At 48.5% G+C, this 26845-nt stretch overlaps 1 protein-coding gene and 2 long non-coding RNA genes across 12 annotated transcripts in view; 1 reads left to right on the forward strand and 2 right to left on the reverse strand.

Annotated features, from left to right (window-relative positions):
* The first annotated feature begins 146 nt into the window (after positions 1 to 146).
* LOC144282499 (uncharacterized) overlaps positions 147 to 26845 on the forward strand; it is a 78406-nt gene continuing 51707 nt past the window's right edge. For 6 of the 7 annotated variants that reach the window (XR_013350944.1, XR_013350941.1, XR_013350940.1 and 3 more), the window contains exon 1: positions 147 to 1714. This is a non-coding gene — a long non-coding RNA (uncharacterized LOC144282499). Of the gene's footprint in view, positions 1715 to 15389; positions 15544 to 26845 lie in introns of all 7 variants that reach the window. The other variant, XR_013350942.1, reaches the window with a different exon arrangement.
* Positions 3742 to 11683, reverse strand: LOC144282501 (uncharacterized). Its single transcript, XR_013350947.1, has 2 exons — positions 10757 to 11683; positions 3742 to 10148 (listed from the first exon to the last, which is right to left on the reverse strand). It is a non-coding gene; the product is annotated as an uncharacterized LOC144282501 (long non-coding RNA).
* The window catches only part of SLC10A7 (solute carrier family 10 member 7), a 243748-nt gene continuing 236138 nt past the window's right edge, over positions 19236 to 26845 (reverse strand). For all 4 annotated transcript variants that reach the window (XM_077846252.1, XM_077846254.1, XM_077846255.1 and 1 more), the window contains 2 exons: positions 23939 to 24084; positions 19236 to 21747 (listed from right to left, as the gene is read on the reverse strand). In XM_077846252.1, the coding sequence (XP_077702378.1) occupies positions 21718 to 21747; positions 23939 to 24084 (176 nt within the window). In that variant the 3' untranslated portion in view covers positions 19236 to 21717. The remainder of the gene's footprint in view (positions 21748 to 23938; positions 24085 to 26845) is intronic.

Genomic DNA, 26845 nt, shown 5'->3' on the forward strand with positions numbered 1-26845 from the left:
GCGGCCTGGTGGGCCCTGCCCCGCGGGGTCACAGCCGAGGGGGACACAGGCCGGGGGGGGGGAGGGGGTGCGCGGCCCGGTGGGCCCTGCCCCGCGGGGTCACAGCCGAGGGGGACACAGGCCGGGGGGGAGGGGGTGCGCGGCCCGGTGGGCCCTGCCCCGCGGGGTCACAGCCGAGCGAGAACAGCGGAGGAGGACTCGGGAACAGAGGCAGCAGGGGAAGGACAGGTTGATCAGCACAGGGAGTTAGTTCTTCTCGGGCTTTGTTGTCTTAACATCTGTAATTTAGCTGCTTTTTTTCTTTTCACAATTAGACGTTCTGTTTGAAGAGTTAAACTCAACACAATGAATATTGTATAACCTGCTCATTAACTAGACTCCCTTGGCCGCGGAGCTTCCTCTGTTGCCTTAAGGAACCTGCAGAAATAGAAGCTCTGTCCGTCCTCCGTGTGTCAGGCTCATTTGCTCTAACTCTTTGAAAAAAAGTAGCATTGGGGTCGTGTCTCTCAGAAGAAGAAAGAACTGCAGCCCCCACTTGCACTCCCCAAACCTCCTCAGAAGTTTCATTTTCAAAACTAGCCTCCCAGCTGGCTCTGCTTCAGATGACAAGGCGAGCGCTGGGGTATTCAGTCGTCTCGGAAACTCAAAAGCCAGGCAGATCCGCCTTGGAGACTGATGTGAAGCAAGGCGAGTCTGAGGGAACTCCATCCAACACATCTGTGGAGAGACGTGTATGCACCGCATGAACACGAGAGCGGGGTAAGCAAGCCTCTTCTTGAGGTGCAGATGGATCTGAGACCTCCCATCCCTTCACACCTGATGGGCGGCTTATGTACCCCAACAGCTAGCAGACATACTGCTTCTTGCCAAAGGTCAGTCTGCAAAAAATGCTGATGCCACACAGTTGGAAGAAGAACCTCAACTCGTCTTTTCAAGGACAAAAAGGAAGACAACGTCGTGGACCAAGACCATCTTCCTGTTCTTGTGATGTATGAAGATCCCTTTGACTTAGCCAAGTGTCCCAGAGGTACTATGTGGGGTCAAGACGACAGACTGGAGTATAACTTTTGAATATGCTCAGCTAATAGGACACCCAGAAATTAGCTGCGTTTTCAGAGGTAAACCTGTTACAGAGTCATAAAACATTTTAATGTGGAAACAAAAAACCACTATAAATTTGGAAAGGGTGTTTATTGAGCACCTGAATCACACAGGTACTGTGCAAAGAACTCAGCATACATTTTCACCTTTAACTCTCACAATAACTTAAGAATAAGTTCAGTAACTTGACTAAGAGAGGGGCATTCATGACACTTCAATTCAAGAAAAAGAATGTTTTTTAAAAAATGGAGTGTATGAAAAAAAAAAAACGGAGTGTATGGGAAAGAGACAGATCCTGCTGTTTTTCCAGCTTCTTTTAGATCATAGGGCACTAAGCTCAAGATTGTCTCCTCCTGGATTCTGGGCTATGCAGAGCTGTCTCCTGGCTTCAGGCAAAGCCTCATTAGGAACATGGAGACCTGGGTAATTGTGTGCTCACAAATGAGAGTGTTCTAGGAATTCTGGGGGAAGAAATGAATGTACTATACTCCAGTGGTGGCCAGAGACACCCCTTCTACATATCCCACCCTCCTCAATGGTATCTTCCCCGAGATGCAGACCAGGAATCCCACCAGTGGAGAGCTCGCCTCAGGCCATCATCCTCTGGCCAACAGTAAGAAATTCTTTCACAGTTGTTTGTGAAATAAACTACTCCTCAACTAGTGGTTTAAAACAGCCACTACCACCACATTGATCATCTTTCCCAGTTCTGGGGTTGCCTGGGCTCGGCGGAGCAGTTCTTCTGCTCCATGTGTTGTTGAATGGGCTGGAACGTTCAAGGTGACTCGCTCACCCGGGCTGGTGGTGGGTGCTGGCTGCGGGCTGGGCCTCGGCTGTTGATGTGTGTAGGCAGCAATTTGTCCCTTCTCTTCACGGCTCCTTCTAGCACGGTGGCTGGGTTCCCAGGGGGGTGTTCCAAGCAGACAAAACCAGAATTTGGGTGGCTCTTAAGGCCTAGCTTTGGAAGTCACATGGTTTCGCTGCTGCCACTTTCCAGTGGTTACTGGAAGTCATGGGCCAGCCCACCTTCTTCGAAGGGCAGGTGAAAGGTTTTGATTTTTGATGGGAGAAGTGGCAAAGGATTTGAAGCTGTCTTTAATTCGCCTCCTCTCAGGTTAGCCTGCCGGCCTGCCACGCAGCTTCTGTGAGTAGAAGGAGGGGGTGTTCATCCCCAGGAGGAGCAGCGAAGGGGGTGAGGGAAATCTCCGGGGTGGCCTTTTCCTCTTCTCTGGCTCCACGGGCAAAATAATGAAGCGGTGCAGAAGTCAGACCTCTGAGTCTCCGCTCCCTCATCAGAGTTTGAAAACCGAATTCTTTACCTCTTCCAGTTGCTGTGACCAGCAAATGCATGTTCAACCTGTAGCCACCAGGACTGACTACTTAACGTCACCTTGCAGCTGCAAATTTTTTTTTTTAAGATTTTATTTATTCATTCATGAGAGACAGAAAGAGAGGCAGAGACACAGGCAGAGGGAGAAACAGGTTCCATGCAGGGAGCCCCATGTGGGACTCGATCCCGGGACTCCAGGATCACGCCCTGAGCCAAAGGCAGACGCTCAACTGCTGAGCCACCCAGGCATCCCTGCAGCTGCAATTCTAAATCTAGTCCATTTAAAGACGCCTGGGGGCTCAGCGATTGAGCGCCTGCCTTCCACTCAGGGCGTGATCCTGGGGCCCTGGGATCAAGTCCCATGTCGGGCTCCCCGCAGGAAGCCTGCTTCTCCCTCTGCCTGTGTCTCTGCCTCTCTTTCTCTCTGTCTGTTAGGAATAAAAAATAAAATAAAATCTAAAACAAAACAAACCTAGTCCATTTAGAGAAACTCCATGATCACCAAAAATGTTATTCCCTTTCCATGACAGCTTCTCCCCTGTGAGCCCCCCTTCCTCCACCCAGCCAACAGAGGTGGTCACCGCACTGTTGTCACCATAGCCACTGGCTACAATTCCTGCTGGGGGTCAGACGTATTTGCTGAGACATTGCAAGTAAACTCTTTTTTGGCAGGGGCGGTGGAGTCCATAGACCTGTAGTCAGGAGACATAAAACCCCTCTGTTACTGTGAACTTGAAGGTCCACTAAGCCTGGCTTCAGAGACACCCCAGAGGGGAGCCAGTAGGAAGTGTTAACCTGAAGGCATTTACTAAAGCACAAAGCCATTAAAAGCTTTAAAAAAAAAAAAAAAAAAAAAAAAGCAAAGGACTCATGCAACATCTTAACATAGCTTTTTTTGTTTTGTAGAAACAGGTACAGAACTGTTTGGCCAGCTACTGCTTTGAAAAGGGGGTTTGGGCTAAATACATATTTAAGGCAAGATAACAGAAAAACAATTGCTGAAAACTCTATATTTCCAAAACTCTTTAGATTTCAAACAGATCTATTGTGTTAATGATGGCAGATTGATCTAGTGTAGGGGTGAGCCTCAACCTTTTTACACTGAGAGGCTATTTCTGATTTTTCCAATTGATGTCTCCCCTCAGATACAATACTGTTGCTAAATCGCAACTTAATGCTTGACTACAGCCTGGCTGAGCTATCCCATGTTGAGGCTGTCTGGATTTTAATTTGCTGTGACAATGTTTCCTTTTAAAAAAATTCTAATTAACAACAATGACAAAAAAAAAATGGGTCAACAAACCAGTAAATATTTAATCAAGTGTCACATTTTATTTGAAAACTTGTCTGGAGATGGCTGGCAATTTATGAATAAATTACACATATACCCTCTCCCATTCCTGGACTTCAGGTATTTGTCAGTGTTCCCAGCTTTTCTGGAATACAGGCTCTCTGATTTGATTTCATTCCACCCCAATCCCCTTCTTCTAAAAGTGGTGTGTGGCAAGGCATTTCTTTCATTCAAGTGAAATGAATCTGCCTTACTTATTTTATTAAACTTGAGAGCATCTTCAGAAGAACTTTGCTCCATCTGCATGTAGAGCCTTAGGGTGTTGCAAAACCAGGCACAGTCACCTCCGCTTTAGAATATCAGGAGGGCCTTTATGGTAAAAGGAAGTCTGCTGTTAAGTTCGTTATTCTGTTCTTTGAATGCAAAAAGAATATGTGAACACTTTGAGACTCCACTCCATTGACAATGGGGTGCAGCTGCCAGGACCGCTGAGGCCTGTCAAGTGTTTTCTTGGTGCCTTTTTGCTCTTAAAAACGTAAAACAGTTTATGCCACACTGTTTCTGAGTTGTCTAGTGACTTTCCATCGCTCTCAGAATAATGTATGAACATCTGATTGCACTGACCGGGGCCTGGGAGACCTGCCAGGCCTGCCGCCACTGCCCCTCCTTTCTTCCTGGCACCCCACGTTCACTACTGTCAAGAGAGCTCCTTGAACACTATACGGCCCCATTCAGCCCCCTTGCCCTGGCTGTTCTTGTCCAGAACCGCATCCCCTCAGACATCCACAAGCCTTCCGAGCTTTGCTCTAGTGTTATCACAGGGGCTCCCCAGGCCCCTGCAATCTCTTCTCACTCTCTCTGCCCCTCTCTGCTTCCTAATATTTATAGTACTTACTACCGCCTGGGTCTCACGTATTTATTTGTATGTTTTATTTTCTGCCTCTACCTGACTAGGATGCTTTGTAAAGGCAGAGACTTTGTTTTACTTGTTGTGATTCCCCCAGCACCTAGAGTTGTTCTTCATACATAGTAAGTAATCAATAAATATTTGCTGAATGAGTGAGTGAAAAGTTCAAGATTTAAGATTTGTGTTACTATCCCCAGTCCTTGATCTGGATTGAAGTTGAGTATGCAGCACCTCAGGCAGTTCTAGGGAGCATGGGCATCAGGAGATGCAGGTGGCTGTCTAGAGGCCAGCTAGAGCTCTGTGGGCCACTGTCTCCAGAGCAGGGGATGTTCTGAGTCTCAGATCCAAGGCTCAGGGAAGTTCTTGGCAGGGAGAAGCGGAGCCGTTAATTTAACTTCCCAATCTGAGCCGGGCAGAAGGAAAGATGAATGGGGCCTTTCCAAGTCAGAGGCTTGCCTATGGGCACACTTTCTTCAGTTTAGATGGTCTGGTAGATGGTTTTCCAACCTCCATATGCTCAACATTTTGGACTAGATAATCCTTTGTTGTGGGGGTTGCCCTGTGCATGGTTAGGATGGTTGGCAGCATCCCTGATCTCTAGCCACTAGATGACAGTAGCTCCCTCCTCTGTAGTCCGGACAACCAGAAGTGTCTCCAGGCATTGTCCAATGTCCCCTGGAGGCCCAAGCCGCCCCCACTTGGGAACTGCTGGTCTCTAATAAGAGCTGCAATTACATGCCCCAGGATGAAGCAGCCTTTCTTTCTTTCTTTCTTTTTCTTTCTTTCTTTCTTTCTTTCTTTCTCTTTCTTTCTTTTCTTTCTTTCTTTCTTTCTTTCTTTCTTTCTTTCTTTCTTTCTTTCTTTCTTTCTTTTCTTCTTTCTTTTTCTTCTTTTTTTGAAGCAGCCTTTCCTCAATCATTTCCACATTCAGCAATTGGGTGGGCAGTACTGAGATAGTGAAACATAGTGTTCAAAAATTAGAAATGGTTGACACAGTGAGATACCACCTCACACCAGTGAGAATGTCCAAAATTAATAAGACAAGAAACAACAAATGGTGATGATGTGGAGAAACGCTTTTGCACTGTTGGTGGGAATGCAAACTGGTGCAGCCACTCTGGAAAACAGTGTGGAGATTCCTCAAGAAGTTAAAAATAGAGTTACTCTATGACCCAACAATTGCACTGCTGGGAATTTACCCCAAAGATACAGATGTAGTGAAACGCCGGGACACCTGCACCCCGATGTTCATAGCAGCAATGTCCACAATAGCCAAACTGTGGAAGGAGCCTCGGTGTCCATCGAAAGATGAATGGATAAAGAAGCTGTGGTCTATGTATACAATGGAATATTACTCAGCCATTAGAAATGACGAATACCCACCATTTGCTTCGACATGGATGGACCTGGAGGGTATTATGCTGAGTGAAGTAAGTCAATCGGAGAAAGACAATCATCATATGGTTTCACTCATACGGGGAATATAAGAAATAGTGGAAGAGGTTATAAGGGAAAGGAGGGAAACTGAGTGGGGAAAAATTAGAGAGGGAGACAAACCATGAGAGACTCCTAACTCTGGGAAACAAAGGGTAGTGGAAGGGGAGGTGGGTGGGGGGATAGGGCAACTGGGTGACAGGCACTGAGGGGGGTACTTGATGGGATGAGCACTGGGTGTTATACTATATGCCGGCAAGTTGAATTTAAACAAAACATTTAGGAATGGCTATAAAGGTCATTGGACTCAGTGGTTTTTTGGTTTTTGAACTTTTAATTTTGCTTAATTAGAATAATAAAAGCTGGATACTCTCTTTGAAGTTTGAGGTTAAAGTATCTTTTCTTCTTCCTTCCTCCTTTTTTTTTTTTAAGATTTTATTTATTTATTCATGAGAGACACAGAGAGAGAGAGGGAGGCAGAGGCACAGGCAGAGGGAGAAGCAGGCTCCATGCAGGGAGCCTGACGTGGGACTCGACCCCAGGTCTCCAGGATCAGGCCCTGAGCTGAAGGCGGTGCTAAACCGCTGAGCCACCCGGGCTGCCCTATTTCCTTCCTCCTGATTCCTTTTCCTCTCACCTTGAGGAACTGCCCCAGAAATTTAACCAACAAGTATGGTTAAAAATCAGCAAAAACACCTCCTTTTCAGAGGTGAGGAGAAGAACAATGCCACTGAGAGCTCACAGTGAAACAGCATTTGAGTCTAAGACTGTCCTCTTACTCCTTCCTTCCATCCTGACTTCCAGCCTTCTCTTTTCTCCAATAGACTTGGCAAATTATCTGTTTTCTTAGAGCATGTAGGTGCTGTAAATATGTCAATGGATCCAGAGAGAGCCTGGAATCAAGCAGAAAAATGCTGAAATGATTAATCTGCATCTGCCATTGAATCCAGGAGGATGATGGGACGTGGGGACTGGCCACTCATGGTGGGCTAGGCCAAGGCCTGACCTCCTGGGCTGTGACAAGGCCCCAGCAGTAGGCTAGGGGGAGAAGACAGACACAGAGGGAAAAGGAACTAATGGGCCCCCATGGCTCTCATCATCCCATTACCAAACCAAGAGCCACCACTGTAAGATGTTTCCCTGGTTTGCAGCCAACATCTTGAACCTACTGCCTCCCTTCCCCCTGCTTTCTTTTTCTTCACTGGCACCTCGGGAGGATCTTCATCCATCAGCTGATGATGGACAGTTTCTGCAAAGTGTTTTGTTTCTTTACGGAGGAAAGAGGTTGCCTAGAAATGCATTCCATTGGTTATTAAAGAATGTATTTTCCTGATTTATAGCCAGGCTAGGCAGGGTTGTCTGAGAGGCAAGGAACCAATGGGAATATCCATTTTGACTAATGATTAATTATTATATCTAAAGTGATGTTTTCCTATCAACTGATAGGCTGGAAAATAGACTACAGCTTGCTAGGTTAGCACCATGGGTCACAGATGTTGCCTCTGCATTTTCAGATTATATTATCCATTACAGGCAGTACCTTCTCATTTAGAAACATAATTTGTTGTTTTCTCAGGCAAAAAAAAAAAAAAAAAAAGGAAAGAAAAGAAAAAAAAAAAAGGCTGACATTTCACATGCAAGCCAAAGATTAGAATCACTGCAGAGGACCGCATATGGAAGTACATTAGGATGTGGTGTCCCTGAATCAAGGACACGAGGGGGCCGGTGCTGAGAGAGATGTAGTAGGCAGTGACTTCTGATCTTTATTATGCAAATGTGCAGCCCTGAGAGCCAGGCTGTTTAACCTCATCAGGGGAAATGTCACTGATCATTTCAAACTCCAAATGTAGCACAAGCATTAGTACTATTATGTTATTATTATTATTATTTGCAGGGCATTATGTAAGCCTGAGCCCTCTGATTAAGCTGAGCCCCTACTTGGCCAGACCCTCTGGGGTTGCATATCAACTCCTCCGGGTATTAAAAAACAAGCAGACAAGCAAGCTTGTTTTGCTCTCACTCTTTAATATTTGTGGATGGGGTGCTTTCCAGACCCCATGACCAACGGGCATGGGTGGAGATGGGGGAGGGTCACAACGTCCAATTTCCGGTCCCATATGCTTGGTGACAGGCCACCGCCTCTGTACTGGCGGTCCGGGCGCCCCTGTGGCAGAGGCAAGGAGGTGGAAATTTAAAGCACGGAAGCCTGGCACTGGGGTGGGAGAAGGAATGGTTGGGGGGGGAGTGGTGAGGAGGGCTGGGGAGAGAGAGACCCTGTGTGAGATTAGAGGAGGGACGAGGGGGAGAGGCTCTTGCCTCCAGCTCCGGCATCGCTGCCACCTTCCAGAGCCACAAAGAACACTGAAGGCACCAGGCTCCAAGAGGTGGAGAGAAAAAGAAGTCAAGGAAAGAGGAAAAACCAGACGCAGCGATTAATGACGCAGGGTGACAGAAGGCAGAGGGGAAGGCCACACCTCTCCAACATCCAGGTTTCAGGAGCTGCCCTGGCCCAGGCACCGCTTCCAGAAGAAAAGACTCCTGAGGCAGGAAGCTAAGAGACACACAGCCCTAGGGAAATTCTGGAGGAAACAAAGAGCAAGTTGTGTGTGTGTCTCCTTTTCCTCCCACAGCCTGGGGCGAGGGGAAAGGTTCAACTTGAATAAGGAAATATTAATAAGTAACTTTAATAAGTAATAAGGAGGGAGATTGGCTCATTGCATAATTGGAAAGACTAGAAGCTTCTCCGCGGACCTTTAGCGTTCCTCTCAGCTAGCCCCAGATCCTTTGGATATGAACACGGATATCAGGATCCCAAGCTAATTAAATCAGACGTCTTGGGAGTGGGGCCCATGTCCAGAGTTATCAACCCTTTCCAGGTGATTTGAACGTGCTGCCATGGCCGAGAGCGGCTGCTGTGGGTTCTGCTGCGTATGAACTCCGTAAGGGCAGGGATTCTTGCGGGGTCGTTTTGTGCTATATCCCCCAGCATCTAGCCCGCTGCCTGGCACACGGCAGAACTTGAACACAGAGTCACTGCACTGCATAGACAGGTTATGGGTGAAACACACATTTCTGCAATAGAAACAAATCTGTATATAATTCGGCCACTCAACAGAGCTGCGGAAGGAGCTACCACCCAGGCCCCCAAGGACCACACTCTCAGGCTCATGTCTGGCCCCATTGTTCCAACGTGAGTAGACACGCAGCACGCTCCCAGTTCCTTCCAAGCGTATAGCAGGAGTCGTACCTATGCGACCAGCAACTGTTTTTGTAGAATAGACCCGGGGAGGCAGCACGGATCTCCTTGCAGGGGTAGTGCTTGCTGAAGGCGTCCCCTGTATCCCAGAGGAAAGCCTTGTGTCTTATCGCCAGCCCTCTCTGGGGATGGTCAGTGCTGACTTGGAAGATGAGAGGTTGGATATTGTGGAGTAAAACGGGAGGGCTCCTAAGCTGGAGACTTAACTGAAGCCCGAATTAATTCAGATGAATTAATTCAGATCACTTAGGTAAACACTGATGGAGCACCCGCCCCGTGGCGGACCCTATTAATGCCGGAGGATAGAAAGGGAAGTGAGGCGTGGCCCCTGCCTCTAGGGAGTGGCCGACGGCAGGGTGGCTGCATCATCTGATTTCCAGGCTGGGTCCTAGACCCAACACAAGCCAACGGTTATTACACCAGCCCCTGACCCCAATCCTCTTCTTTCCTCTCTTCCCACCATCAGAATTGCTTTTTCAAAAGAATCTGCTCTTAATGGAAGCCCAATATGCAGAGCGGATCAAAGCACAGCTACTCGGGGTGAGAGAAGTCCAGCTCTATCATCTCTCCTTCGCTTGTCCCTCTGTCCTTCCTCCTCAAAATACTTCCCATAAGTCCTTGGGGCTGAGAAAGGCTGAATGCAACTGCTCTAGGAAACCTGTTTCTCTAGACGGAGCAAGAGTCCTTCAGTCAGAGGCTGGGAGGCAGGGGCGAGGGGGCAGTGTCCTCTTAATCCACGTGGGACAGTGCAGCATGTGCACATGAAACCTTCGAGCTGAGGGAGACGTCGGCATCTCACGGTTCATCCCCATTCCTACCAAGCAACATGCTGTACGAAAGACAAAAAAATGGGAGGTAAGAAAAGCCTTAATCCAAACTTGACAGCGTGACTGATGAGCTCTACTTTGGACGTCCTTCCACGTCTCATAGCTCAGTTTCCACATCTAAAAGCTGGGGGGACGCCTGGGTGGTTCGGTGGTTGAGCCTCTGCCTTCGGCCCAGGGTGTGATCCTGGAGTCCCAGGATCCAGTCCCACATGCGGCTCCCCACAGGGAGCTGCTTCTCCCTCTGCCTGTGTCTCTGCCTCTCTTTGTGTCTCTCATCAATAAATAAACTCTTAAAAAAAGAAAAATAAAAAATGGGGACAGCATGTGTTACTTGGCACATTTATCGTGAGCAATTGACCTTAGGGCTATTTTGAAACCCTGCTGTTTGAATCCTGAGATTATCATTTCATCACGGGGCTCTGAACTTTTTGAAGGTACAGGAAGCATTTTCTCTCTGTATCCTCCATCTCTGACCCCGTGAACAGCTGGCACGCAAGAGAAGCTTAAATGTGGCCTCAGAGAGGTCTGCCCCCCCACCTCATCTCAGTTGGCTCTCCCCTTACTAGCCATCACGTTCAAAGCATCAGCACCCCGCCGTCCGCATTATCACCCTTCCCGCTGGCCGCTGAGGAGTCCTCGGGGTCACTTCTGGTGGCCTTTCCTTCCCTCCTGTCCCTGCTCGAGGTCTGGTCAGGGCCGCGCTTTGCATCGGTGCAGGGGGATCTTGTCGCGGGTCAGGAGACCTGCAGGAGGAGGGGTGCTGCGGGAAGGGAGGCCGGGAGGAGGCCTGGGGTGGCCTGCGCCTGAGCTGGGCTGGCGAGGGCGGCCCGGCCCCTCGCTGCTCCCCCCCCAGGCCCCCAACACACCGTCCTCTGTGGCGTCCGCCTCCACCTGGCCTGCTCCCGGGGTCAGGGCCTGTCTGCCGCGGTGGTCGGAGTCCAGACCGCTCCTGGTACCGAGGAAGAGCTCACAGTGCGTTCGTTGAAGGGGAAATCAGAGGCTGGCGGCTACTCACTACTACTACTGGCAGTAGCCGCGGTTTTGAGATGAACTGGAATCCGCCCAAGCAGATAACACCGGATCCTCTTGGGGACGCGCACCGGGCGGGGGGCGGGGAGAGTGGTCAGAAGCAGTCGGGGTCGCCTTGGCTCACAGCCTGGATTTGGGCGAGGGTTTCCCGCCGCCTCCTGCCCGAGGCCCTTCGTGCCAGGCCGCTGCGACCCGCGGGGCTGCCCGGGCGCCCGGGCTGGGGGGGCAGCGCGCTGGGGGCGCCCGCCGGGCCCCGCACCCTCGCAGGCTGCAGACGGCTGGGCCCCGCGCCAAGCTGCGCGCCTCCAGGGGGAAAGCTGCCCTTGGCCGGGAAGAACCGGGAAGAGGCACAAATGACTCACTGTCCCACATCCTCCAAGGTAAAAGCCCAGCAGTGTGGGTGGCCTTCGGGGCTGGCCGGGACCGCCGCCCTGGCTGCCCCCACGGCCCAGATCCAGGGCTCAGCCTGCAGCCGGCCCGGTGCACGCGCTTCCTCCGCGCTCGGGGTGTCGGATACTGTGCCCCCCCCACCCCCCGCCTTCCACTTCCCAAAGTAGAGCACGACCTCGTTTTAGACCTAAGGCAGCCTTCATCCCCCATCGAGGCCCTGTGACACTTCCCGGCCCCGTGGGAGAAACGTGATGTGTTTTCGGATCACGTGTGGAGGCGGTCTCGCTCGGACGTGCTTTATTTTTATTCAGGAGTTTGGGATCCGCGTCGCCTCTTGCTAAGATGTGCTCCTGCCTCTAGATTTCCACTAGAGGGCACTCTTGGAAAATATTTATCGATATCTATTTTATTGCTCTGTCTAGGAAATGCAAATAAAAAAACAAAAAACAAACAAACAAAAAAAACAGTCTGTCTAAATTTCAGACCCAGCCCTTTGCCTACACTTGGCTCTATTCCTAATTTTCCCAGAAGCGCAGCCAGAGGGGGACGCTGGGGAGCATGTGGGCAGCCGCTTCCCCCTCGTCCCGTCCCCGTCCTTTTGTCCACGTGGGCTGCAGCTGCGGGGCCGCGGGGCGCCCACCGGCCAGGCCCAGGGCCCGGCGGCTCCTGCTCGGTGGGGGACCAGCCCCCGCGGACCCGAGCACCTTGCGGAGGGGGTGGGGGGCTCGGGGCAGAGCTCCCCTCCCAGGAGCCTGTCTGCGGCCCCTCCCCGTCAGCCAGCAGGGGCCGGAAATCCTCCGCGGAGGGCCAGGAGGGGTCAGGGGGCAGCTGGGCCGCCAACAATTAAAAATAGGGCTTCGGGCAGGCAGCCGTGGAGATCTCGCTCCATATGTAAATAAGTGTAAAGAAGACCCAGTCCTGGTGCTGGCAGGACACTGTGCACGTTTTCTGTAGCCAGGGCTCTCCAGGGAGCCCACGTTAGAAACGTAAATGTTTTTTTCCACCCAAAAAGGAATAGCGCCATTGAGTTCCATGGGTGGGAGTGGGGGTGGGAAGAGATCATTCTTATAATTTTCTTACTCAACGAATAGAAGAACGTCAAGGGGTACATTAGAACAGCTTTTAGACACTAAAATCTCAATTCTGGGGCACATCTGATACATGGGACTCTGCTCTCCCCCCCGACACCTGTGTCACCCTTTCGAATTAACATCATTCATTTAGACGAGTGACCTCATTTCGTCCTGGGGACAGGTCCTGAGGTGGGCGGTACCATCGTCATCCTGCAGAGATGGAGCCTGACGGGGAGGATCGCGTGGGGTAACCTGTTCACGGCCTCGGGCGCAGGCCCCGAGCGTCGCCGGGCCCGGCTGTGACCAGGTGCTGCCTGCTGCCCTTCGCGGAGGCAGGCTGCCTACACGTCAAGGGAAGCCCCTGGCCTTCACCTGGAGCTTGCCGAGGCACAGCCAGAGGACGCAGCCTGCCAGGCAGGGGTCCGTCCGGCTCCTCGCGGGCCGCTCCCGGTGCTGGCCTTGACCCCTCTGCGCCCCCGCGTGTGGGCAGACGGGCAAGCCCGGGGGCTCCTGCCGCAGGCTCCTGTTCCGTCCTCTTGGTGCCGCGGGAGCCGGGAAAGGCTGCATCCGAAAGTAGCCGTGGGCTCTGGGGACAGGCCGGGCGGCCGCAAGGGACCCCAAGGGCGGCGGCGGCCAAGGGCAGAGGGACGCGGCGCGCGGTCTTCCCGGCCGCCCTGCACACCGAGCTCTCGCTCCACTCCATCCCGATTTTTTTCCCCATGAGCCTATATGGCTTCATAACTAGAGCCACGGGTGCGCACACGCACACGCACACACGCACGGAGAAACCCCAGTTTCTGTCCGGTTTGTGAAGGAAAGTCGCACCATATGCCGTCGCGGCGACTGCGCAAACGGCGGAGCCCTGGAAATTGAGGTGCAGCTGGGAGTCTATGTGCCGGCGGCGGCGGGAAGGGCAGCAGGTGGACAAGGGGGCGGCCGGAAGGGCAGCAGGTGGACATGGGCGGCGGCGGGAAGGGCAGCAGGTGGACGGGGGCGGCGGCGGGAAGGGCAGCAGGTGGACACGGGCGGCGGCGGGAAGGGCAGCAGGTGGACACGGGCGGCGGCGGGAAGGGCAGCAGGTGGACACGGGCGGCGGGAAGGGCAGCAGGTGGACACGGGCGGCGGCGGGAAGGGCAGCAGGTGGACACGGGAGGCGGCGGGAAGGGCAGCAGGTGGACACGGGAGGCGGCGGGAAGGGCAGCAGGTGGACACGGGAGGCGGCGGGAAGGGCAGCAGGTGGACACGGGAGGCGGCGGGAAGGGCAGCAGGTGGACACGGGCGGCGGCGGGAAGGGCAGCAGGTGGACACGGGCGGCGGCGGGAAGGGCAGCAGGTGGACAGGGGCGGCGGCGGGAAGGGCAGCAGGTGGACACGGGCGGCGGCGGGAAGGGCAGCAGGTGGACAGGGGCGGCGGCGGGAAGGGCAGCAGGTGGACACGGGAGGCGGCGGGAAGGGCAGCAGGTGGACACGGGCGGCTCCGATGGACAATGCCGGCGTGTCCCGCAGAGGCGGGAACCAGAGCAACAAAGCAAACTGGGCATCTGGGGGCTCCTTCCTGCTTCAGACATCTCTGAGGGGACGCAAAGACGGGGTGAGGTGCCACCATGGCCCTAAGCTCCGTGCTCCCCTCTGTGCTCCTGTCCCTTCTCCCCCGATGCGACCAGACAAGAGGGGGGGTGAGATCAAGCTCAAGTATGGGGCCGCCTCTGGGAGGCAGGGAAGTGGGTTTCCCAGGGACAGAAGCTGCCTACGGGCTCCGCGGTGGCTCCGAGGGTCCCTCCGCACACCTTGGCCTGGTTGCCACGAGCCAGGTGAACCTCGTGGGACCCATTGCTCACACTCCGGAGGGGCAAGTGCCGCCGGCCGACTGCGGTCAACAGAGGGGACCACGCGGTGTGCCCCGTGCTGGCCGGGGGAATCCGGGGGGCACATCGCTGGGGGCCCCCAACAGCCCAGTGGGCTCGTTCTGTTTAGAGCCAGAGACTCCGGGAGGACTGGGGGCTTCTCGGGGGCCCAGGATGGGCGCGACTCGGCGGCGCTGCCAGAAGCAGTGAGAAAGAAGGCGGCGTGTGCCGGGCCCCTCGGCCCTGGGGGCGGCACGGCCTGGCCCAGTCAGGCGGCGTCTTGCCTTCTCAGCACCGCCCAGGGCGGCCTGTGGATGCCTCCCACGGGGCTGTGCCGAGGAAGCCCAGCCGTGGGGCTCCTGGACCCCTTCCCAAGGTTGGGCAGGGCCTGTCCACGCACAGGGAGGGAGGAGGCATTTTCTAAGCTTGGGACGCCTTTAGACCAGTGGCTTTGGTACATTCGAGAGGGAACAAGAGAGGAAAACCAAGTGCCCGGGAGGGAACCGGCTCCGCTGCCCCCACTCTGGGGAGCTCCCGGGTGCAGCGGGGTGCCAGCCGCCCCTGCCCAGCAGCCGCACCCCAGCCGCATGGACTCAGCGGCCCAGGGCCCGGCCCGGCCAAGGGGAAAGCTGTCCTTTCAGATACTGTCCTGTTGTGATTTGGCTGCTCATCTTTCGATGCCGCAGAATCAGATTTTCTCAGCTGTTCCATTACTTCAAATGACTTGTTAAACAGTGTCTTCAGACAAAAAAACCTGCAAGCAGATTAATAAAGCGCCCCTGAAACGGCTGAGACGAGGAAGCTGTCAGACGGGCACACAGAGAAGGTTGAAATGCAGGCTCGCCTGACCTCAGGGACCTGCCTGACACCAGGGTGACCGTCGCCTGACTTCTCCTCTGTCTCCACAGAGTCAAGAGCTGCTTAGTGCCAAGTGTGATGTGGACACTTGCCTGCTGGATGGAGACAGAAACTCATTTTCCATCTGTCAAGCAACCCGACACAGAGCCGGTAATGATTTTCTGTCAGCTGAGGCCTGCCTGGATTTGAACCAGTGACCCAGAGGTAAAAGGCCCTGATGTAGGGCTCCCTTTACAATAACTGGCCTGCCTGGCCTTGTTACGCCTGGCCCAGTGCTCCCTCTTGCACCTGCCCACGCATTCTCCTCGGCTAGTTGAGTTTCGGCCGGATCCTCACTTAGCATTGGGGGCTGAATTGTTACTGTCCCTGGAGGGCCAGCATATGTCCCCTGTGTGTCCTGGGGCAGTGAGATGTGGAAGGCAGATGAAATGCAGAGAGCCAGAGTCTGCTTGATGAGCCTCCAGTTTCTAATCTGTAAAATGGGAGTAATTACACCAAAATCAAAATTATCACAAGGATTAAAGTCTTAATTATCACAAGGATCATGTAAAGCATTTAGCAGAGCACTCAGCACGTGGTAGGTGATTGATAAATGTGTCCTAGATTGGAGAAAGGTATTACTGGAGGACAAAAAATAACATTTAAAAAGGTATTTTAGGGGATCCCTGGATGGCTCAGCGGTTTGGTGCCTGCCTTCGGCCCAGGGCGTGGCCCTGGAGTCTCGGGATCGAGTCCCATGTCGGGCTCCCTCTGCCTGTGTCTCTGCCTCTCCTCTCTCTCTCTCTCTCAATGAATAAATAAAATCTTTAAAAAAAAACAAATAAAAAAGTATTTTAAGCCAGTGGCAGTGGGATGAAGAAGGTGGAGATTAAGAAGAGGATTTATAGTAGGATCAAGAGAATTTGGTGATTACTAAATATGAGAAGTGGGAAGTGAAGGTCTGAGGGGGGTCACCAAGCCTGGCTGCTGTGCCAACACAAGAGGCGGGCTTGGGGAGGACTGAGGGTAGGGAAAGAAGAGGTGGCTGGCTCTCCCTTCAGGGAGTGTGGGGTTTGAGGTGCCTTGAGGGTACCCACATGGGAATGTCCAGATGCAGTCAGACGTGCACTCCGGGCTACCCATCCAGGAGCTCTCGGTGGTTTACACAAGGTGGCTGAAGCTGTGACAGTGGGACAGGCACTGGGAAAGGCAGAGGGTGGGAGGCTGGGGAGAAAAGTTGGAGACTGGAATTCCTGAAAATGTTCACCTTAAAGGAGTGAGTGGGAATCGGGCCTGGGGGATGGCCAGCCAGCCATCCCAGGGTCGTGGCGGCACTCCACCCAGTGGAAAGGGAACATTTACCTGGATGCAGTGAGCTCAAGGAGCGTCCCTCTGAGAGGCTGTGACCACAGTGCCTGCTCTGGGAGCAGCCCCTGAACCGGAACTCATCCCAGGCAGGCATGGGTCCATCGGAAACTATGTGGGCAGCTCTGTCAACTGCTTTATCTGATGGTTCTAGCCAGACTCAGGGCTTTTGAGGAAATTGGGCAAAACGTCTGCTTGGAGTTCTTTGGAGTAGGCAGACAAAGGCAAGGCCCGTGTGGCAACGGGGGCTGGGAGGCCTTCCTACGCCTGCTGGAAGACAGGGATTGCTGCAACCATCCTGAACTTCAGGTTGAAGAATCTGGTATCTTCATTAACTGAGGAAGTACGACTCATGCCCTGGTCACTTCCTGACTTGATTAGTGACATTTAATGGACTTTGTAATTGGCTTTTACATAATTAGAAGTCATGCAGGACCGAGCCTGACGCTACATGTGCAGCGTAGTTTACCCAGGTCCCATGGTGGTTGGGCGATGATAGTGGCTGCCACTTGTTGAGTTCCTGCCAAGTGGCAGACGCTGTGACAAGCTGTTTGTGGGGATTTTCTCATTCGATCCTAGTTACAAACCTAGGATGTCACACAATTCCCTTTGGCTTCTTGAGCAGAGAGGTGAACTGGAAAATGGTATTTTGCTCCATCTTTAACAGGCATGGGACTTCTCAGGTACGGCTGCGGGGCAGCAACCGAGGGGGTGGGGCACTGTCAGGATGCATCACACGTGAGATGCTAAGAGCTGCGGGGCCCAGGGTAGGAAGTCGTATTGGTGGAAAGGATGAGTTCTGAGCACGTGGGCAAAACCAGCCCAGGACCCCACATCGATAATACTGCTCTCTTTGAACACCCAGAGTCAGAGTCTAGAACTTCCGGCAGTGAGCTCAAATCAACAAGGTTGCAAGGATTTCACATCTGGAATAGCTGGTAATGAGGGAATGATCAATGTCTATGGTTGGGGCCAGGATCGATCTTCTGTGTGTTGTCTTTTCGTATCAGCAGACTCTGAGGCCTGGTCTCACAGAAACCCTAGGCTCCTTTCTTCTGATTGCTTGGAATTTCTGAGTTGTTGAAATCATCCAGAGGACCATCTATGACTCAGCATGGTGCTGTGATTTCATGGGTCGCGTCCTGGCCCATGTTCACAGGCACATGGGCCCGATGGACTGTTAGTGATGGTCATTTACTGTTTAATGCGGTTTCTCAGAATTGGCTCTGGAGATGTTTCCCAGGGTCTATGAGAAATGTTTTCCCCTTTAAATGAGGTTATATATTACTCACATTTGAAAAATTGTCCTATGGTGTAAATAAGATTAGTTGGCTTGCTAGGGGAGAATAAACTCTTATAAGACCTTTCAACTATGTCTATATACAAACCAGTGATAGGATGATCACCATAATAATCTGTATCTGCTCTTTGTAGTATGTTAACACTTCCATAAGGGCTACTCTTTATTTTTTATGCATATAAAGTATTCACTAATTCAGATCGACCCAACCTGATTTAGCCTGAATTATTGAGGGTTTACTGTCCTGTCAAAGCATAGAAGATGAAAATTGTTTGCTTATCACACCTGCAATGTCACCTTGGAGAGTTAATATTTACACAGCTATGATGCATCTCTCTGAGTAGCACAAGGCAGCTCCACAGTTTTATTCAGCATAGGAACAGCAGTAAAAAAGTTTTCCTTGTAAATTAGTAATGATCTGTATGTAGGGAAGAGCTCTCTCATAACTTTGAAAGTTCATGTCCTACCTATCAAGATCACAGTTGAGAAAATCAACATGCATTTTTTGGTTACTGCTCTGAGTCAGGCACTGTGCTAGGCACTGCAGAGACACAGAAACGAGGGAGGGCCACACTGTGGGAGACAAATGCAAAGTAATGATTACACAGTGCAAAGGTTTCAGAAGGCCTGAAGGACAGGTTCTAAGTGTATGTCATGGGAGCAGGTCTGGATTGGCTGGGGGGCTGGGTAGGAAAGCCTCATGGGGGGGGGGTGGCACTTCCAACTGCCTGCCAGGGAGAAGAGCACTGCTAAGCCAAGAAGACAGTTGAAGAAGAACATACAATTCCTTGTGGAATTCTACACAAGATAAGGCACTCGTACAGAAACACTGTGTTTGGAAAGGATGTTTTAAGGCTTCATCATTATAGCCCTAGAAAATATGACAAGGGTGCCTAACATTCAGATCACTTAAGTCTGGTGCCTACTATTGGGTACAGTTTCTCTTTTGGTTCTCAACCCTGCTGCAGAGAAAACAACTCTAACGAAAAAGCAAGGGCTAATTTTGGATTTTAACGTGATGCCACAGTGGGGGTACTGATGATATGGACACCTATAAGATTATGAAGGTTATGTGTATTTAACCACAGATGATAGAATAGTACTGAAACGAATCAGGAGAAATCTAGAGAGACTTTGAAGGCATTATGAGTGCATGTGAAATCAGGTTAAAAATAAGCCACAGGTTCTCTTGTGATTTCTGAAACATCTTTTTTTTTTTTTTTTTTAATCAGAGAAGTATTACCATCTTCCATTCATCATAAATAATCCATTTTATTATGTCACCAATCCTTTTGTAAAAATTTGGTATTTAGCATAAACAAACACTGAACATTAGCCAGAGGTGTGTTAGTTTTAAACAGAATAGGGAAGAATTTTTGAAAAATATAAAATTTAAAACTTAGAAAAGAACACATGGAAAGATTAACATTATTATCCATTAAAAAAATCAAATTTCATTAACAACCATGTAAAAATAATCCTGGTGGAAAAATGAGTAAACATAAATATCACCACTCTAATGTATTTCCTTTATAAATACATTTAGACAAAAAAATGCATACATGGATAGCCTGACAGTGCATAACACATAATAAAATATTTTGAGGTGAAAAATTAGATCCCAATAAGCTGAATTACAAATAAATTTTGATTTTATTTTTTTATTCTTTATGGAAAAATATGCCATAGTATTTGTGTAAAAAAAGAAATAGGCATAAGCGTATCACTAAAGCCACCAAAATGCACTATGTAGAGATATTTGAAACAAAACACATCTTTTAAAGCAAAAAATAAAATGTTATAGCATTTTCAGTTGAACCTTATCCCATAATCACACCTATTGTAGGTGTTAGACAATAGAGGTAGATAAGTTGGGGAGAAAAAAATCAGTATTCTAATGCTAGGGAGAAAGATTTTTATAGCTCAGACAGATGGACAGATAATCCCATTTCCTCTGAAATTCAAAGAAGCTTGTAGGAACAAAATGTGAAAAAAACCTTTCTGTGCTCCATTTGTGAGCATCAAAAGTACCGAGCAAAATTACTGGAATTTCAAACATAGGTGAAATTCTTGACAAACTGCCTGTTCATCACAGATTTTTGCAGAGTCTGGCGCTAGCCTTAAAATTTACACTGAGGATAACTCTTGTGAAATTTATGAGGTTCAGTAATATTGAAATGGTCAGAAGTAACACGACATGAGACCTGGTAGTGACAATAATATAAATTCACATTACTGATAACCCTGGCAGGTTCCTAAGGAATGATTTTTTTTTTTTGTCGCTGACCAAATAACAACAGAGCTGCTGAGGACAGAGTCAGCCTCAGTGTGACCCAGGATTCCAATACCGTCTGTCAAATCAAGAAAGGCCGTGCGGAATGCTGTGCAGGAAACGGGATAAGTGTCCTCTAATTCTACATATCGCTTTATTCTCTCTTTGGGTCCAGTGCAAGGTTGTCCAGCCACAGTAGAAGCACACGTTGAATATTCCTTTGAAAGCTGGTGCCCAACTGGGGACTCATTTTATTTGATATTTTGGTGAATGGATGGTCTTGCATTTTCTGTGCCCATTTTTCTTTCCATCTGGTTAGACAGAATGTGTATATGTAACATTTGTTTGTGTCCATGACCTTTATATTTTTATTTATTCATAAGAACAATATGATTTAATTTTGAAAAATTGCTGCAAACATTTGTCAAATCTGCCAAGGAAATTTTCATTAATAACTTGTCTCAAGTGCCTTAAGTGTGTTTAATTCAAGGATGAAACAGGCTGCTTCTGGCTAAAAGGGGCAATTTGTGCTCAGACATCTGTGCAACAAGAAAAAATTTTGGTCTCCATTGTGGAATGTGAATATAATCCATCATTAATTGTTGCTGTTCTCAAACGAACTGTAACGTTTTTATGTCTCACATTTGGTGCTTACGAGTTTGCAAGTATGCTGGAAAACAGGTAAGAAAGAAATCATGGCAGAAAAAGGGAAAATACATGAACTATAATTTTAAAAATCCTGAATACCAAGTCCTGTAGTTTACCTCAAAACTTCACTTCCTTATAACTCAAACATCAGGTTCTTTCTTTGAAGCAGCTTATAATAAATTTAAGACATATAACACCACAATCTCTTATAATGGGACTGAGGAATTTCTGTGTGGAAACTATTTGAAGGAATGTCTAAAAAAAACGATGTCAAGAAATGCAGATAACTTATGCCTTTCAGCATCTATTCAATCTATGACCCCTGCTGAGTTGATAAGGAAGAGGCATGTCACAGATGTAGAAACAAAGAATCACACAGTAAATCAAAGTATTCATGAATAAGACTTTGGAAGTTTTCACTGTCATCAGAAGGGCATTTTTCCTGATGGTGTGACCTCATTTCAAACAGCACAGTAACTAGTATAGAGTTGTACTGCACCAAAGGTGGTACGAGGAAAGCATGTCTGCTTTTTGTCACGATCACGGTTTCCTGTGTTGGTAAAAAAAAAAAAAAAAAAAAAAATCAAACCACTCCAAAATCCAGTACCACCCCTGGCAGTAACCCAACAAAGTAGGTTTTGTAAATAACGCTCCTGTCAAATACATTTTAAGGCACTTAAACTGTTATATCATATTTTTGTGTAAAAAAATAAAATATGCATCGAAGCAACATTCACAAGTACAAGTCTTCAGAACTGTTGGTATGTACAATCCTGTACATATATACATCGCTGCATAAAGGGTGCCTCCTTTGTTATACTGTTGGCCTCGTCAACTTTACTCCCTACAAGAAAGGACAACATGACGTTCAGAGTTGGACAGTATGAACAAAATGAAAGCAACAATTAACACCAGATAGTAGTTTATGCTATTAGAAGGAAGACGAAGCTCACCTGATAGCATTACATAACCAATGATCCAAACTCTGGATCCACACACAGATCCACCTGCTGGCAGATCTTCACTGGCTGGCGGACTTCCTCCAGCCTGACCTGGCTATTCATATCATCTCACTGTATACTGGATGGTGGCCATGGGTCTCAGTCAGTATTATTTGTAAAGCAGAAGAGATATTCATGGATACCCTCATGATTGACAGTTTGTATTTATTTTGTGGTCAAATGAGATGGGCAAACATTCTACGTCTGGATTATTTTAAGGTAGCCAACACTTCTCTGGTTTGGAGTGGTTTCTGTGCGAAAGGATAATGAACAGCATTGTCCAATTTAGCCTCCCTTTGGAAATGCTTCTGTTACTCTGCAGGATAAATCCCAGAGCACTGAAACATTTAGAGGAAAATTTCATCTGTTTAATTTGTTGTTCACTAAGACTGTGTATTTTTGACAGAATATTAGGATTTTCAGATAATTTTCTTCATTCTTTGTCACAATTTATGTGTATAAAATCTGACCAGCAGTGCACATGTATACTGAGAAATATAAATGGAAGTTTTCAAAAGGGATAAATAGTAATAGAAATAAAAAGGCACTAAATGGCTCCTCTACCAACTCTTGAGTGGGTGGGCTGGAGCCCAGAGCCATACCTGGTAAGGACTGGTAACTGCCAGCATTCTGGTAAGTGACAAAATAAATGAAGGTGCTGGGTAAGGTAACTTTTTCAGGTAGGACACTGGGGACCGACCTAGGGTACTCCTTTTCATTGTTTTAAAACAATGCTGTATTTCTGACTAGAGTGTCCATGTGGTATCAGGGAAGGATTCTGGGGGTCAAATAGACCAGGGTTCTAGTCCTCACTCTAGAACTGACTAACCCACCCATATAACCTTGGGCAAGTTGCTTGACTCCCTGAGCCTCCTTCGTAAGCTGCACAATGGCAACAGCAGAGCTTGCTAGAAGCGGTGTTGTAGATAGTAATGAACAGCAATGACAATAATAATTATAGGAGCTAGCTTTTATCAAACACCTGCCATAGAATCCTCTGTAACTCTAAAGAGCAGATATTATCATTAGTCTCAGAGTAGCAGAAGCTGAGGTACCTAGAAATGAAACACTGTGGCCAAGGTCATCCAGAGAGGAGGTGGCCCAAGGTCACCTTGAGCCGCAGGCTGTCTCAAGGTCCACACTCTGAACCAAGTAACAACTAGAATGTGCTTGGCACACACAGAGCTTAATAGGGGTAGTGTATCTAGTCCATTTTTGGGAACCTAGGGCACTCCCCTGCCATTGGCTGTCTCTTTTTCCTACTCTTCTTTTTTTTTTTTTTTTTTTTTTTCTTTTTCCTACTCTTCTGATAACAGCTGCCACCTTGTGTATAGGCCCCGAGAAGTCTTGGAAGGTCTGAGCTGCTGGGAAGGAGCCAGCCCTACGGGTACCTAGATGGTATACGCAGCATCTAAGCTTTGTATGAATCATCCTAATTTTGTTTTGGCTGATAGTTTAGGAAATCAAATCTATAGATATCAAATAAGTTACAAGACTCTGAGCTAAGTGTGGTGAAACTGACATCGTGTGGGCTCCTTTGCTAATTAATTTTTTTAAATGTTCAAATACATAGTTTTGCTGTGCAAAGAAGTTATTAGGTGTCTGGGAAGTTAAAAATAAACTCGACATTTTAGATAAAGCCAGGTGCTATCATATTTACAGAGGCATGTGAAGTCAGGACACATGAAAGATGGGGTGGGGGAAAGAAAGTGTACATCTGAGAGGAGGGATACAGGTATTTTAAGTATATTCACCTCTACCCCATTGCAATATGCCCTGCAATACAAGCAGATTTTTTAAAAAAAAGCTTTTTAAAACTGCATTTTGAGTATAGTTGTACTTTTACAACAATACAAAACATGTAACCCTCCCTCAGTCCTCCTTCTCAAGAAATGGATCTATGCATCATTATTATTGTGATTAGTTAAGAAAATCAGAATATGCTAGCAAAAGTTAAAGTATATGAACAGCTAAGATGCAGAAATAGTATTTCAATTTGATTTGCATTCAACTGAGATCTTTCCAGAGTCTCACCTTTTGCCTCGACACCATCCAAGACTTTATTGTTGGCACCAACACACTTCCCAGAAGGATCTGAACTGGGTGGTATATGAGCAAGGGCACGGATATCAGGGAGAGGTGCTCATGGCCTGCAAACACAATCTTCAGCATTGGAATCCCTGATGAACAAAGAAGACAGAAAACTTGGAGGCAAATTCCGTTTGTCATCAAACTACAGACACTCTCCATTAAAACTGGAACTCTGCACTATCTTTCCTTCTGAATGTATTCACAGGGAACGTCTCAACAGAGTCATCACATCTTCGCATCTTCCCTTCACTACATAAAACTCTAAGTTCTACCTAGAACCAGTTAAAGCTGAAAAGGTGGTCAGTGTTGAAAGGCACCAATAATTCTCCCTGAAAATTAGCAGCCTATCTACCAAGGAGGAGAGAGAAGAGCTGCTTCTCAGAAAGATGAAAAATGGGAGAAACGAGGAGATTCAAAATGGATCTTTTCTTGCTTAGCAGGGAAACAGTCTGCCAGTCTTTAGGGAGGCCTGTGTGGCACCACTTCAAAGTTCCAAAGTTCACTTTTGACAGTCAAAAGGACATGGCAAGATAATATATGATATGCAACATTATAAGTGGGAGGGTATTTTCACTAAATGAACATTAATAAAGGCTTCGTACCTTCTCTTTCGGCCAATGATCTCAAAGCGGTATACTGTATACGGCAGGTGAATTCTAAGATCGGTGCTGAATGTTTAAACCCTCCAGTGAGGGTCTTAGTGGAACTCAGGTAAATGAATACTACTTCCTGAGTCTATTATACCAAGGGCAAGGTCTGCAGATTTTATAAACAGCTGCCTATAGTGTATACCTATTAAGCTTTTATAACAGAAATCAGACACTGGCAATTTGACTCTTATTACCAATTGTTTTAAGACGGCCCAGTTGTCAGAATTACTGTGTCTGTTTGTCAGCTTTTCCAGTGGAGTACCTTTGATAGCTTAGCTCCCTTCCTGTTTCTTTGAGAACAGCCTCTGAAAAGGACCCAAGCTCCTAAACATGCACCATGATGGCACATAAATAACTTTTTATTATAACCCACTGAGGAAAGCTCTGCTTTTTCAATTATTTTTACCTTCTAATAAATTTCAAACCTTTATGCAAAAATGTATTTCATAGCCGCTTTCTTTTTCATAGCCTCACAAATCACTGCCGTAAACTGAAAACACTTAACTCGTCCCCAATCTCCCTCTCAAAGCTTCGAAAGTACGCGTTTAGATTTTTGCACTTTCTGTCTTCTAATAGAACAAACAAAAGAGCTTTCTTTTAAAAAGTAATATACTTAATCAGTTGACAGGCGAAAAGCAGCATCTGGTACTATGATCCGGGGAAGTTATTGTGATGAGAAAAGAAGACCTGATCGTTCTCCTCCTGTTTGCAGGAAAGGCGATTTGGCCCAAAGGGACGATGCTCAGGAGCGGGAGGATGAGGGCGGATTCAAAGTGGGGCTGGAGGGAACAAATGATGGAAACACAGAGGTATCTGTCCCTGTAAATGACGAGAACGAGAGTTTCCGACGCAAAGTTTGGGGACCATGGCTGCTGGGCTGCATCACTCGAGCCTTTCCTGGCAAAACCTTGGGCTCTGCGTCATTCTTCAGCGAGCTGACCCGGCCCCGAAGTTTTTTTGAGCAAAAAACTGGCTGCAAGACAGTGAATTTGGCAAAATGTGATCTTCAAGTCCAGTCAGAAAACCAGCGGTAGCTCTTATTCCAGAAGCTTACGTCATGTGCCTTCTCATTCCCCTCACTCACTTGATCAACAGCTGGATTATTCATTCCTTTAGTCGGCACTCCCGGACCTGATGAACTGCTCTGTAAAAGGCGAGGCGTGCCAGGAGCAGAATGTGACCTGACCCTGCATGAAGTGGCTTCTTGGGCACCCCTGTGACCCTCATACCTCCCCCCCATAAGCTTCCTTCAGGGCGGTCGGCTCTCAACTGCTTTCCACACAGTCTCCACACCAGTCTCTCCGACTTTGGGTTGGTCCTGTCGCAGCTATGTACCGCTCTGTGGCCAGAGTGAGCACAAAATCGGATTATGTCAAACCCTCAGGAGCCTATGGCCCAGGGGTGACTTCTAAGTGTGGTGCATGAGGACCCTCCTGTCTGGCCTCCCTCCCCCATGTCTCCTGCTTCTTCCCTCTCCTCCCGCAGTGCTTCCTCCCCAACCCTCCCTCTGTAGTGCTGTGTGGCTACTAGGCCTTTGCACACGAGCTCCTCTGGCCTAGAATGCCTACCACCTGCGTCTTGCTTCACCCACTCCTCTGGCCCTCAGCTCTTAGGTCGCCTCCTCTGGGATGCCATCCTCAAAGTCCCATGCTGGCCATCAGGCCCTTTCTATTCTGTGCTTCCCAACCTGTGACACGTTCCAGCCCAGTGCTCACTGCACTTACCAACACCAGCTACTTCTTCTTCATCTTGAGCAGACAGTAGGTGCTCAAAAGGAGGGTGTCAAATGAAGGGATCTGTATTTTTCCAGATCCCGTCCTAAATTTACTGTGCAGACTATCACTCCGTTTTTACTACATTCTTTAAGTAGGAGAAAAAATGGCAATAATTTAAAAAAGCAAACAAACTTACTAGAAAGAGTTTTCTTTTTAAAGTAAAATTTAAATATAGGACTCTTTTCATCTTGCTATCACTGCAGTAATATAAATGAAGCAAATTAATTTTAATGCTCCCAGGTACTGATTCTGTGTCACCATGGTTGACAGGATCCAACTAGACTTTATGAGATGGCATTTGACTTTATGGAAGTGAACACTATGCACGCATTTACAATTTTACAGGGGCTTTAAGCTGTCATGCTGAAAAATGTTTATAAAACATTAATCAAAAAATGCCTCTTTAATACAATGCATTGTCTGAA

Source organism: Canis aureus, chromosome 13, assembly GCF_053574225.1.
Source record: "Canis aureus isolate CA01 chromosome 13, VMU_Caureus_v.1.0, whole genome shotgun sequence".
In the NCBI taxonomy this organism is placed as follows: Eukaryota; Metazoa; Chordata; class Mammalia; order Carnivora; family Canidae; genus Canis; species Canis aureus.